Below are 15,024 nucleotides of genomic sequence, written 5' to 3'. Positions count from 1 at the left end.
TACCTCAGCCATATCGATGGTTCCTACCTTAGCCATGTCGATGGTTCCTACCTCAGCCATATCGATGGTTCCTACCTCAGCCATATCGATGGTTCCTACCTCAGCCATATCGATGGTTCCTACCTCAGCCATATCGATGGTTCCTACCTCAGCCATATCGATGGTTCCTACCTCAGCCATATCGATGGTTCCTACCTCAGCCATATCGATGGTTCCTACCTCAGCCATATCGATGGTTCCTACCTCAGCCATATCGATGGTTCCTACCTCAGCCATATCGATGGTTCCTACCTCAGCCATATCGATGGTTCCTACCTTAGCCATGTCGATGGTTCCTACCTCAGCCATATCGATGGTTCCTACCTCAGCCATATCGATGGTTCCTACCTCAGCCATATCGATGGTTCCTACCTCAGCCATATCGATGGTTCCTACCTCAGCCATGTCGATGGTTCCTACCTCAGCCATATCGATGGTTCCTACCTCAGCCATATCGATGGTTCCTACCTCAGCCATATCGATGGTTCCTACCTCAGCCATATCGATGGTTCCTACCTCAGCCATGTCGATGGTTCCTACAGCCAGGGTCTTGTCTCATTGTGTTCCTACCTCAGCCATATCGATGGTTCCTACAGCCAGGGTCTTGTCTCAATGTGTTCCTACCTCAGCCATGCCGATGGTTCCTACCTCAGCCATATCGATGGTTCCTACAGCCAGGGTCTTGTCTCAATGTGTTCCTACCTCAGCCATATCGATGGTTCCTACCTCAGCCATATCGATGGTTCCTACAGCCAGGGTCTTGTCTCATTGTGTTCCTACCTCAGCCAAATCGATGGTTCCTACAGCCAGGGTCTTGTCTCATTGTGTTCCTACCTCAGCCATATCGATGGTTCCTACAGCCAGGGTCTTGTCTCATTGTGTTCCTACCTCAACCATATCGATGGTTCCTACAGCCAGGGTCTTGTCTCATTATGTTCCTACCTCAACCATATCGATGGTTCCTACAGCCAGGGTCTTGTCTCATTGTGTTCCTACCTCAACCATATCGATGGTTCCTACAGCCAGGGTCTTGTCTCATTGTGTTCCTACCTCAACCATATCGATGGTTCCTACAGCCAGGGTCTTGTCTCATTGTGTTCCTACCTCAGCCATATCGATGGTTCCTACCTCAGCCATATCGATGGTTCCTACAGCCAGGGTCTTGTCTCATTGTGTTCCTACCTCAACCATATCGATGGTTCCTACAGCCAGGGTCTTGTCTCATTGTGTTCCTACCTCAGCCATATCGATGGTTCCTACAGCCAGGGTCTTGTCTCATTGTGTTCCTACCTCAGCCATATCGATGGTTCCTACAGCCAGGGTCTTGTCTCATTGTGTTCCTACCTCAGCCATATCGGTGGTTCCTACAGCCAGGGTCTTGTCTCATTGTGTTCCTACCTCAGCCATATCGATGGTTCCTACAGCCAGGGTCTTGTCTCATTGTGTTCCTACCTCAACCATATCGATGGTTCCTACAGCCAGGGTCTTGTCTCATTGTGTTCCTACCTCAGCCATATCGATGGTTCCTACCTCAGCCATATCGATGGTTCCTACAGCCAGGGTCTTGTCTCAATGTGTTCCTACCTCAGCCATATCGATGGTTCCTACAGCCAGGGTCTTGTCTCATTGTGTTCCTACCTCAGCCATATCGATGGTTCCTACCTCAGCCATATCGATGGTTCCTACAGCCAGGGTCTTGTCTCATTGTGTTCCTACCTCAGCCATATCGATGGTTCCTACCTCAGCCATATCGATGGTTCCTACAGCCAGGGTCTTGTATCCCAGGATAGTCCGGTTCTTGTATCTCTTCCTCCTCTGCAGCAGGATCTGGAGCTTGTTACCCTCTCTCTTCAGGAAGTGAGGGTACTGAGGATGGATGAAAAACAATACAAAATAAAGAGAAGAATTAGCCACGTATTTTAGTTTTTTAACCCTTTTTTCTCTCCCCTTTTTCGTGGTCTCCGATTGGTCGTATTTACTGTCTTGTTTCATCGCTGCAACTCATGTATGAACTCGGGAGAGGCGAAGGTCGAGAGCCGTGCGTCCTCCGAAACACAACCCAACCAAGCCGCACTGCTTCTTGACACAATGCCCGCTTAACCCGGAAAGGCAGCCGCACCAATGTGTCGGAGGAAACACCGTACAGCTGGCGACCTGGTCAGCGTGCACTGCGCCCGGCCCGCCACAGGAGTCGCTAGTGCGCGATGAGACAAGGATATCCCTGCCAGCCAAGCCCTCCCCTAACCCGGACGACGCTGGGCCAATTGTGCGTCTCCCCACGGACCTCCCGGTGGTGGCCGGCTGCGACAGAGTCTGGACTCTAACCCAGAGTCTCTGGTGGCACAGCTAGCGCTGCGATGCAGTGCCTTAGACCACTGCGCCACCCGGGAGGCCCTGCCATGTAGTTTTTTTAAGTATAGAACAGTGTTGGCATGACAGGGAAGATAGGATGAGGGTAAGTCAGAGGGCAGTGGGCCGGATGCTGACTCTGACATACAGTATCAGTCAAAAGTTTGGACACACCTACTCAATCATGTTTTTTTTTGTGTTTTTTTTTACTATTTGTACTATTTTCTACATTGTAGAATAATAGTGAAGACATTAAAACTATGTAGTAACCAAAAAAAGTGTTAAACATATTCATTTTATTTTTCATAATTGAGATTCTTCAAAGTAGCCACCCTTTGCCTTGATGACAGCTTTGAAACACTCTTGGACATTCTCTCAACCAGCGTCATGAGGAATGCTTTTCCAACCGTCTTGAAGGAGTTCCCACATATGCTGAGCACTTGTTGGCTGCTTTTCCTTCACTTTGCGGTCCAACTCATCCCAAACCATCTCAGTTGGGTTGAGGTCGGGTGATTGTGGAGGCCAGGTCATCTGATGCAGCACTCCATCACTCTCCTTCTTGGTCAAATAGCCCTGATACAACCTGGAGATGTGTTGGGTCATTGTCCTGTTGAAAAACAAATGATAGTCCCACTAAGCACAAACCGGATGGAATCGCTGCAGAATGCTGTGGTAGCCATGCTTGTTAAGTGTGCCTTGAATTCTAAATAAATCATAGACAGTGTCACCAACAAAGCACCCACACACCTCCTCCTCCATGCTTCACGGTGGGAACCACACAAGCAGAGATTATCCGTTCACCTACTCTGCGTCTCACAAAGACACGGAACCAAAAATCTGAAATTTGGACTCATCAGACTAAAGGACAGATGTCCCCTGGTCTAATGTCCATTGTTCATGTTTCTTGGCCCAAGCAAGTCTATTCCTCTTATTGGTGTCCTTTAGTAGTGGTTTCTCTTGAACAGTTGATGTTGTGTCTTTTACTTGAACTCTGTGAAGCATTTAATTGGGCTGCAATTACTGAGGTGCAGTTAACTCTGATGAATGTATCCTCTACAGCAGAGGTAACTCTGGGTCTTCCTTTCCTGTGGCGGTCCTCATGAGAGGACAGTTTCATCGACTGGTTTTTACGACTGCACTTGAAGAAACTTTAAAAGTTCTTGAAATGTTCATGATTGACTGACCTTCATGTCTGAAAGTAATGATGGACTGTTGTTTCTCTTTGCTTATTTGAGCTGTTCTTAACATAATATGGACTTGGTCTTTTACCAAATAGGGCTATCTTCTGTTTCCCACCCCTACTGTGTCACAACACAACTGATTGGCTCAAATGCATTAAAAAGGAAAGAAATTCCACAAAATAACTTTTAACAAGGCACACCTGTTAATTGAAATGCATTCCAGGTGACTACCTCATGAAGCTGGTTGAGAGAATACCAAGAGTGTGCAAAGCTGTCATCAAGATCATGGTCATCAAGGTGGCTACTTTGAGGAATCTAAAATATTAAACATTTTTTGATTTGTTTAAGACTTTTTTGGTTTCTACATGATTCCATATGTTTAATTTCATAGCTTTGGTTTATTCACTATTATTCTACAATGTAGAAAATAGTAAAAAATAAAGAAAAACCCTTGAATGAGTAGGTGTGTCCAAACATTTGACTAGTACTGTATATGCAGAAAAGCCAACAGACATGTTTATCTAGAGTGTTTACCTAGAGTGAGAAGGTGAGAGTCAAGTCAGTCTGTCTATCTAGTGTTTACCTGCAGTGAGAAGGTGAGAGCCAGGTCAGTCTGTCTATCTAGTGTTTACCTGCAGTGAGAAGGTGAGAGCCAGGTCAGTCTGTCTATCTAGTGTTTATCTGCAGTGAGAAGGTGAGAGCCAGGTCAGTCTATCTAGTGTTTACCTGCAGTGAGAAGGTGAGAGCCAGGTCAATCTATCTAGTGTTTACCTGCAGTGAGAAGGTGAGAGCCAGGTCAGTCTATCTAGTGTTTACCTGCAGTGAGAAGGTGAGAGCCAGGTCAGTCTATCTAGTGTTTATCTGCAGTGAGAAGGTGAGAGCCAGGTCAGTCTATCTAGAGTTTATCTGCAGTGAGAAGGTGAGAGCCAGGTCAGTCTATCTAGAGTTTATCTGCAGTGAGAAGGTGAGAGCCAGGTCAGTCTATCTAGTGTTTATCTGCAGTGAGAAGGTGAGAGCCAGGTCCGTCTATCTAGTGTTTACCTGCAGTGAGAAGGTGAGAGCCAGGTCAGTCTCCACTGAGCCACTAGGGGGCAGCACTATCTCATGGGACCTCAGGATCCTCTTGGAACCCTAGGGAAAGGAACCACATCAGACCAGCACTCATTTCCATTATCCAGTCCCTCCAGGATTTGACTGTTTTATGCCGTGATAGCGCAGTGAAAGAACTGTTTTTAATAGCTTAATGTTGCATAGGATTACGTTTTATAAGTCATGTTTTAAAAAAAAGAGAAACAAATAAATCTCAACGGTATTATCTCGGCTTGCATTTTAAATTAAGCAATGCTCTACAAAGCTCTAATATTCAACCAGCAGGCACCAGTAGATGAAGCAGGGGAAAGTGATGCACGGGGAAAAAAACATCAGCCAGGTTGAATAGCATTTGTCTGACAGGATGTGTGTGACATGCAGTGTACATACAGGATATACAGTATAGTGCATTCAGAAAGTATTCAGACCCCCTGGACTCTTTTTCCACATTTTGTTACGTTACAGCCTGAATTCTAAAATGGATTAAATTAAATGATTTCCTCAATCAATCAACACTCAATACCTCATAATGACATCACAATACCCCATAATGACATCGCAATACCTCATAATCACAATAACTCATAATGACATCACAATACCTCATAATGACATCACAATACCTCATAATGACATCCCAATACCCCATAATGACATCACAATACCTCATAATGACATCACAATACCTCATAATGACAAAGCGACAGGTTTGTAGAAATGTTTGCAAATGTATAAAAAAAATTTTTTTTAAACACAAATACCTTATTGACATAAGTATTCAGACCCTTTGCTATGAGACTCAAAATTGAGCTCAGGTGAATCGTGTTTCCATTGATCATCCTTGAGATGTTTCTACAATTTGATTGAAGTCCACCTGTGATGAATTCAGAAAGACACACACCTGTCTATATAAAGGTCCCACAGTTGACAGTGCACGTCAGAGCAAAAAACAAGCCATGAGGTCGAAGGAATTGTCCTTAGAGCTCAGAGACAGGATTGTGTCGAGGCACAGATCTGGGGAAGGGTACCAAAAAATGTCTGCAGCATTGAAGGTACCCAAGAACACAGTGGCCTCCATCATTCTTAAATGGAAGAAGTTTGGAACCCAATGGTCACTCTGACAGAGCTCTAGAGTTCCTCTATGGAGTTGGGAGAACCTTCCAGAAGAACAACCATCTCTGCAGCACTCCGCCAATTAGGCCTTTATGGTAGACTGGCCAGACAGAAGCCATTCCTTAGTAAAAAAGTGCATGACAAACCGCTTGGAATTTTCCAAAGTGCACCTTAAGGACTCTCAGACCATGAGAAACAAGATTATCTGGTCTGATGAAACAAAGAATGAACTCTTCGGCCTGAATGCCAAGCGTCACGTCTGGAGGAAACCTGGCACCATCCCTACGGTGAAGCATGGTGGTGGCAGCATCATGCTGTGGGGGGTTGTTTTTCAGCAGCAGGGACTGGGAGACTCGTCAGGATCGAAGGAAAGATGAACGGAGCAAAGTACAGAGAGATCCTTGATGAAAACCTGCTCCAGAATGTTCAGAACCTCAGATTGGGGTGAAGGTTCACACTCCAACGACCCTAAGCACACAGCAAAGACAACGCATGAGTGGCTTCGGGACAAGAGATCAAACATCTCTGGAGAGTCCTGAAAATAGCTGTGCAGCGACGCTCCCTATCCAACCTGACAGAGCTTGAGAGGATCTGCAGAGAAGAATGGGAGAAACTCCACAAATACAGGTGTCCCAAGCTTGTAGCGTCATACCCAAGAAGACTCGAGGCTGTAATCGCTGCCAAAGGTGCTTCAACAAAGTACTGAGTAAACGGTCTGAATACTTATGTAAATTTCATATTTCTGTTTATTTATTTTTTTGAAAACATTTCCAAAAACCTGTTTTTACTTTGTCATTATAGGGTATTGTGTTTAGATTGATGAGGGGGAAAACAATTGAATCAATTTTAGAATAAGGCTATAAAACATAAACAAAATGTGGGAAAAGTCAAGGGGTCTGACTACTTTCTGAATGCACTTGTATGTGTGAGCTCTGTGTGTAAATGCAGCATTTATATTGTGTGTACAGTATGTGTAGATATTGCATCCGGGTGTGTCCCTGTCGTACCTCCAGCCATGTGAGGTGTTTCTGAAGGTGAACGCGATGGTCATACCTGGATTTTGACAGCGATGACCACAGAGATGAGCTCCTTATCCAGCTCCCTCAGGACCACCAGCCTCTTCAGAGTCAGACTGCACAACCTGCACACAGACGATAAGAGACACGAATTACAACTGGTCTAACGCACACACAGAGAACCCCCACAAAAGACCGGCAGGCAGACAGACCTTTATAATATACAATGTTTGAGTAAACAGATAATTCACAGTCAAAACACATCCTTTGTAAGCCTCACAGTCAAATCACATCCCTGTTAGCCGCCCATAAACATAGAAACCCAAACCGTCATCAAGTCTATTAGTCTGTAAGTTGTTATTAGTCTGAAAGTTATTAGTCTGTAAGTTGTTATTAGTCTGTAAGTTGTTATTAGTCTGTAAGTTATTAGTCTGAAAGTTGTTTAGTCTCTAAATTGTTATTAGTCTGTAAATTGTTATTAGTCTGTAAGTTGTTATTAGTCTGAAAGTTGTTATTAGTCTGAAAGTTGTTTAGTCTCTAAATTGTTATTAGTCTGTAAATTGTTATTAGTCTGAAAGTTGTTTAGTCTCTAAATTGTTATTAGTCTGTAAATTGTTATTAGTCTGAAAGTTGTTTAGTCTCTAAATTGTTATTAGTCTGAAAGTTGTTTAGTCTCTAAATTGTTATTAGTCTGTAAGTTGTTATTAGTCTGTAAGTTGTTATTAGTCTGTAAGTTGTTATTAGTCTGAAAGTAATTAGTCTGAAAGTTGTTTAGTCTCTAAATTGTTATTAGTCTGTAAATTGTTATTAGTCTGAAAGTTATTAGTCTGAAAGTTGTTATTAGTCTGTAATTGTTATTAGTCTGTAAGTTGTTATTAGTCTGTAAATTGTTATTAGTCTGTAAATTGTTATTAGTCTGAAAGTTATTAGTCTGTAAGTTGTTATTAGTCTGTAAGTTGTTATTAGTCTGAAAGTAATTAGTCTGAAAGTTGTTTAGTCTCTAAATTGTTATTAGTCTGTAAATTGTTATTAGTCTGTAAGTTGTTATTAGTCTGAAAGTAATTAGTCTGAAAGTTGTTTAGTCTCTAAATTGTTATTAGTCTGTAAGTTGTTATTAGTCTGTAAGTTGTTATTAGTCTGTAAGTTGTTATTAGTCTGAAAGTTATTAGTCTGTAAATTGTTATTAGTCTGTAAATTGTTATTAGTCTGTAAATTGTTATTAGTCTGTAAATTGTTATTAGTCTGTAAATTGTTATTAGTCTGAAAGTTATTAGTCTGTAAATTGTTATAAGTCTGTAAATTGTTATTAGTCTGTAAATTGTTATTAGTCTGTAAGTTGTTATTAGTCTGTAAATTGTTATTAGTCTGAAAGTTATTAGTCTGTAAATTGTTATTAGTCTGTAAATTGTTATTAGTCTGAAAGTTATTAGTCTGTAAATTGTTATTAGTCTGTAAATTGTTATTAGTCTGTAAGTTATTAGTCTGTAAATTGTTATTAGTCTGTAAATTGTTATTAGTCTGAAAGTTATTAGTCTGTAAATTGTTATTAGTCTGTAAATTGTTATTAGTCTGAAAGTTGTTTAAATAATCAAATAGTATCATGTTGGGTAAACGGGATGATTGACAGTTAAACCCTGTAGACCTGTGTAACCCATCATGCCGTCATCAACTGTGTTTAACCAATAACCCAGAAGACGTGAATCAGAGGATGTCATCCCAACCCACAAGTCTTCTGACAGTGATCATTTCATGGAAAAGGCTAAGTAGTCTAGTTTTATCTCAACTCTCTACTGAACAAGACTCCGACTCGTGAACATTTTTGAATCCGACTTATGCATGAACTCACTGTGATAGGCTAACTCTCCAATTTCCATCCAAAAGCCACAGCTCTTAAATGAAAGAAAAAAACACACACAAAAAAAAAATGAAGAAACTGAGTTGTCTAAAGAAATGATAGAGAAGAGATGCCAGACTGGTCTTTCTGAGAGAGAAAACAAACAACAGAAATTGGCTATAAAGTACACAGACCTTGTTCAAAAAGCTGGACTTGATAGTGTTGCTTGATGCTACCTAAGGGTGTCTGAGGTAAAGGATAAATCCTCTTCCACTTACCTCTACTCTGTCTAGTTCTGGCTAGAGAAGGAGAAGAGGGTAAACTGCCAACATCTCAGACCGGGCAGACTAATACCTTCTTGTCCCCAAAATGGCACCCTATTCCACAAATAGGTGCCATCTAAATAGTGCACTATATAGTGAATATGATGCCATTTGGGACCCAGGTTAAAAGAGGGTAAAGTGGAAGTGGATGGCAGGCAGTCGTCTTTACTAGAGCTGCAATGTGATAACTGGAGGGGGTTTTAATGAGGCCCTCACTGTGTTTGGGAAGATAAACAATACATTACTATTCCTTCTATGTGAGAACTGTTCCGTTTAGCTTTTTCACTACATCTTCGTTCCAATACGAGAAGTTAGCTGCTTGGGAAACCTGGCTTCCAGGAGTGGAAACATTCCAGTAACTCCCCCCCCCCCCAAAACAAATGACCAGGTTTCAAGAGAAATCCAGTCAAAACGTGTCATCATTCCAATCCTTGCCACTCTTGTCGTGTTACGCAATGAAATGGAGTACAATGAGCGCAATACAGAGAGTTAGGTGTTAGCCAGGTTTGGAGGCATGTAACATGTTAACAGGTTGTAACACTGAGGGCATGGTGCCTGATTGTAGGCTGTAACACTGAGGGCATGGTGCCTGGTTGTAGGTTGTAACACTGAGGGCATGTTGCCTGGTTGTAGGTTGTAACACTGAGGGCATGTTGCCTGGTTGTAGGTTGTAACACTGAGGACATGGTGCCTTGTTGTAGGCTGTAACACTGAGGGCATGGTGCCTGGTTGTAGGTTGTAACACTGAGGGCATGGTGCCTGGTTGTAGGTTGTAACACTGAGGGCATGGTGCCTGGTTGTAGGTTGTAACACTGAGGGCATAGTGCCTAGTTGTAGGTTGTAACACTGAGGGCATGATGCCTGGTTGTAGGTTGTAACACTGAGGACATAGTGCCTGGTTGTAAATCAAATCAAATTTATTTTTATAGCCCTTCGTACATCAGCTGATATCTCAAAGTGCTGTACAGAAACCCAGCCAAAAACCCCAAACAGCAAGCAATGCAGGTGTAGAAGCACGGTGGCTAGGAAAAACTCCCTAGAAAGGCCAAAACCTAGGAAGAAACCTAGAGAGGAACCAGGCTATGTGGGGTGGCCAGTCCTCTTCTGTCTGTGCCGGGTGGAGATTATAACAGAACATGGCCAAGATGTTCAAATGTTCATAAATGACCAGCATGGTCGAATAGTAGGATAGTAGAATTGTAGGTTGTAACACTGAGGGCATGGTGCCTGGTTATAGGTTGTAGTCTAAACAACTGCCTGCCATGTAATAATAATAATAATAATAATAATAATAATAATTTGGGGGTTGTTTATATTTGTCCTGTTACACATAAGTGTAAGTGTGTGGGGGTCATGGCCAGGGTAGCCATTGTACAGCGCTCCTGAAGCAATTAGGGTTAAGTGCCTTGCTCAAGGGCACAGTTACATTTTTTTTTTTTACTTTGTCGGCTCCGGTATTTGAACCCGTAACCTTTCGGTTACCGCCCCAAGCGTTTTCCTTCAAGTCAACATCACCAGTTTATAAATATAAATAAGAATGGGCTAGCAGTTTTATGCAACAGACCCCAACATCACCACTCGGTTGTTTCTGGGCTAGTTCAGCGTCTTCTGGAAGTATTCACACCCCTGGACTTCTTTCACATTTTGTTGTGTTACAAAGTGGGATTTAAATGTATCTACACAAAATATGACTGAAAAAATGAAAAAAACACTACTATATCTTGACTATTCATGTAACGGCGTTCGTCTGTAGGAGGAGGAGAAGCGGACCAAAGCGCAGCGTGGTGGTTGTTCATTGTATTTTATTCACGACACTATACATGAACAAACTAACGAAAAAACAAGAAACGTGAGAACTCAAAACCTAATACAGCCTATCTGGTGAATACTACACAAAGACAGGAACAATCACCCACAAACACACAGTGAAACCCAGGCTACCTAAGTATGATTCTCAATCAGAGACAACTAATGACACCTGCCTCTGATTGAGAACCATACTAGGCCGAAAACATAGAACTGCCCCACAACATAGAAAAACAAACATAGACTGCCCACCCAACTCACGCCCTGACCATACTAAATAAATACAACACAAAGGAAATAGAGGTCAGAACGTGACAGTACCCCCCCCCCAAAGGTGCGGACTCCGGCCGCAAAACCTTGACCTATAGGGGAGGGTCTGGGTGGGCGTCTGTCCGCGGTGGCGGCTCTGGCGCGGGACGCGGACCCCACTTCGCCATTGTCTCAGTCCGCCTTATTGTCCGCCTCCGTGGCTTACTCACCATGCCCACCCCTCTCAATGACCCCACTGGACAGAGGGGCTGCTTGGGACAGAGGGGCAGCTTCTCGGGACAGAGGGACAGCTGCTCGGGACAGAGGGACAGCTGCTCGGGACAGAGGGACAGCTGCTCGGGACAGAGGGACAGCTGCTCGGGACAGAGGGACAGCTGCTCCGGGCGGAGGGGCTCTAGCGGCCCCTGGCTGACTGGCGGCACTGGCGGCCCCTGGCTGACTGGCGGCCCCTGGCTGACTGGCGGCACTGGCGGCCCCTGGTTGACTGGCGGCGCTGGCGCTGGGCTGACTGGCGGCACTGGCGGCCCCTGGCTGACTGGCGGCACTGGCGGCCCCTGGCTGACGGGCGGCACTGGCGGCCCCTGGCTGACGGGCGGCGCTGGCGGCCCCTGGCTGACGGGCGGCGCTGGCGGCTCCTGGCAGACGGGCGGCGCTGGCGGCTCCTGGCAGACGGGCGGCGCTGGCGGCGCTGGGCAGACGGGCGGCGCTGGCGGCGCTGGGCAGACGGGTGGCGCTGGCGCGCTGGGCAGACGGGCGGCGCTGGCGGCGCCGGGCAGACGGGCGGCGCTGGCGGCGCCGGGCAGACGGGAAGCTCCGATGGCGCCGGACAGGCGGGAAGCTCCGGCAGAGGCGCCGGACAGGCGGGAGGCTCCAGCAGAGGCGCCGGACAGGCGGGAGGCTCCAGCAGAGGCGCCGGACAGGCGGGAGGCTCCGGCAGAGGCGCCGGACAGGCGGGAGGCTCCGGCAGAGGCGCCGGACAGGCGGGAGGCTCCGGACAGGCGGGAGGCTCCGGCAGAGGCGCCGGACAGGCGGGAGGCTCCGGCAGAGGCGCCGGACAGGCGGGAGGCTCCGGCAGAGGCGCCGGACAGGCGGGAGGCTCCGGCAGAGGCGCCGGACAGGCGGGAGGCTCCGGCAGAGGCGCCGGACAGGCGGGAGGCTCCGGCAGAGGCGCCAGACAGGCGGGAGGCTCCGGCAGAGGCGCCGGACAGGCGGGAGGCTCCGGCAGAGGCGCCGAACAGGCGGGAGGCTCCGGCAGAGGCGCCGGACAGGCGGGAGGCTCCGGCAGAGGCGCCGGACAGGCGGGAGGCTCCGGCAGAGGCGCCGGACAGGCGGGAGGCTCCGGCAGCGGCGCCGGACAGGCGGGAGGCTCCGGCAGAGGCGCCGGACAGGCGGGAGGCTCCGGCAGAGGCGCCGGACAGGCGGGAGGCTCCGGCAGAGGCGCCGGACAGACGGGAGACTCCGGCAGCGCTGGAGCGGAGGAAGGCTCTGGTAGCGCCGGAGAGGCGGGAGACTCCGGCAGCGCTGGAGAGGAGGAATGCTCTGGACGGATGGGCCGGAGAGACAGCCTGGTACGGGGAGCTGCCACCGGAGGGCTGGGGTGTGGAGGTGGTGACGGATAGACCGGGCCGTGCAGGCGCACTGGAGCTCTTGAGCACCGAGCCTGCCCAACCTTACCCGGTTGAATGGTCCCGGTCGCCCTGCCAGTGCGGCGAGGTGGAATAGCCCGCACTGGGCTATGCAGGCGAACCGGGGACACCGTGCGCAAGGCTGGTGCCATGTAAGCCGGCCCAAGGAGACGCACTGGAGACCAGATGCGTAGAGCCGGCTTCATGGCACTTGGCTCGATGCCCACTCTAGCCCGGCCGATGCGAGGAGCTGGAATGTACCGCACCGGGCTGTGCACCCGCACTGGGGACACCGTGCGCTCCACAGCATAACACGGTGCCTGCCCGGTCTCTCTAGCCCCCCGGTAACCACAGGAAGTTGGCTCAGGTCTCCTACCTGGCGTAGCCATACTCCCTGTTAGCCCCCCCCCAAGAAATTTTTGGGGCTGACTCCCGGGCTTCCATCCACGACGCCGCGCTGCCTCCTCATACCAGCGCCTCTCCGCTTTCGCCGCCTCCAGTTCTTCTTTGGGACGGCGATATTCTCCTGGCTGAGCCCAGGGTCCTCTTCCGTCTAATTCGTCCTCCCATGTCCATACCTCCTCGCGCTGCTCCTGCTGCTGCTTTTTCCTTTGCCCATTACCACACCGCTTGGTCCTGTTGTGGTGGGTGATTCTGTAACGGCGTTCGTCTGTAGGAGGAGGAGAAGCGGACCAAAGCGCAGCGTGGTGGTTGTTCATTGTATTTTATTCACGACACTATACATGAACAAACTAACGAAAAAACAAGAAACGTGAGAACTCAAAACCTAATACAGCCTATCTGGTGAATACTACACAAAGACAGGAACAATCACCCACAAACACACAGTGAAACCCAGGCTACCTAAGTATGATTCTCAATCAGAGACAACTAATGACACCTGCCTCTGATTGAGAACCATACTAGGCCGAAAACATAGAACTGCCCCACAACATAGAAAAACAAACATAGACTGCCCACCCAACTCACGCCCTGACCATAAATACAACACAAAGGAAATAGAGGTCAGAACGTGACAATTCAACCATGTGCTTTGCTTGTACTTAGCTCCATTCAATTATGTTTTTTATCCTGAAAAACTCCACACAGTCCATAAAGATTACAAGCATACTCATAACATGATGCAGCCACCACTATGCTTGAAAATATAGAGTGGTTCTCAATAATGTGTTGTATTGGATTTGCACCAAACATAACACTTTGTATTCAGGACAATTAATTGGTTTGCCATATTTTTTGCAGTTTGCCTTGTTGTAAACAGGATGCATGTTTCGGAATATTTGTATTCTGGCCAGGCTTCCTTCTTTTCATTCTGTCATTTAGGTTAGTATTGTGAAGTAACTACAATGTTGCTGATCCATCCTCAGTTTCTTCTTATCACAGCCATTAAACTCTGTAACTGTTTTAAAGTCACTATTGGCCTCATGGTGAAAATCCCTGAGCGGTTTCCTTCCTCTCCGGCAACTGAGTTAGGAAGGATTCCTGTATCTTTGTAGTGACTGGGTGTTTTGATACACCATCCAAAGTGTAATTAATTACTACACCATGCTCAAAGGGATATTCGATGTCTGGTTTTAAAAATGTACCCATCTACCAATAGGTGACCTTCTTTGCGAGGCATTGGAAAACCTCCCTGGTCTTTGTGGTTGAATCTGTGTTTGAAATTCACTACTTCGACTGAGGGACCTTACAGATAATTGTATGTGTGTGGGGTACAGAGATGAGCTAGTCATTCAAAAATCATGGTAAACACTATTACTTGTTTACTGTAATATAGCATTGTATCTGGTCAAACACCATTTTTCCCCAAACTTTACTAAGGGTTGGTAACAGGCTGATTGGTCGACTATTTGAGCCAGTAAAGGGGGCTTTACTATTCTTAGGTAGGGGAAGGGCTTTTGCTTCCCTCCAGGCCTGAGGGCACACACTCACTCTCTAGTAGGCTTAAATTGAAGACATGACAAATAGGAGTAGCAATATCGTCCGCAATTATCCTGAGTCATTTTCCATCCAAGTTGTCAGACCCCGGTGGCTTGTCATTGTTGATTGACAACAATAATGTTTTCACCTCTTCACACACTCACTTACAATGCTTGTCTTTCATAATTTGGTCCGATATACTTGGATGTGTAGCGTCAGCCTTTGTTGCTGGCACGCCATGCCTAAATGTGCTAATCTTGCCAATGAACAAATCATTAAAAGTAGTTGGCAATATCAGTTGGTTTTGTAATGAACGAGCCATCTGATTCAATGAATGATGGAGCCGAGTTTGCCTTTTTTCCCAAAATGTCTTTAATTATTCTTCATGTTATTTATCTTTGCTTCATAGTGTAGTTTCTTCTTCTTTTTATTCAGTTT

General features: G+C 46.5%; 1 protein-coding gene across 11 annotated transcripts in view; it reads right to left on the bottom strand.

Annotated features, from left to right (window-relative positions):
• The window catches only part of pacs2 (phosphofurin acidic cluster sorting protein 2), a 114,211-nt gene that overhangs the window by 42,515 nt on the left and 56,672 nt on the right, over positions 1-15,024 (bottom strand). For all 11 annotated transcript variants that reach the window (XM_090211671.1, XM_090211667.1, XM_090211674.1 and 8 more), the window contains exons 2-4: positions 6,825-6,912; positions 4,611-4,700; positions 1,780-1,905 (exon numbers count right to left, since the gene is read on the bottom strand). In XM_090211671.1, the coding sequence (XP_090067797.1) occupies positions 1,780-1,905; positions 4,611-4,700; positions 6,825-6,912 (304 nt within the window). The remainder of the gene's footprint in view (positions 1-1,779; positions 1,906-4,610; positions 4,701-6,824; positions 6,913-15,024) is intronic.

The sequence above is a fragment of the Oncorhynchus mykiss genome, chromosome 19 (genome assembly GCF_057628025.1).
Source record: "Oncorhynchus mykiss isolate SJ-2025 chromosome 19, ASM5762802v1, whole genome shotgun sequence".
Taxonomy (NCBI): domain Eukaryota; kingdom Metazoa; phylum Chordata; class Actinopteri; order Salmoniformes; family Salmonidae; genus Oncorhynchus; species Oncorhynchus mykiss.
This window is presented reverse-complemented; position numbering and strand designations above follow the sequence as displayed.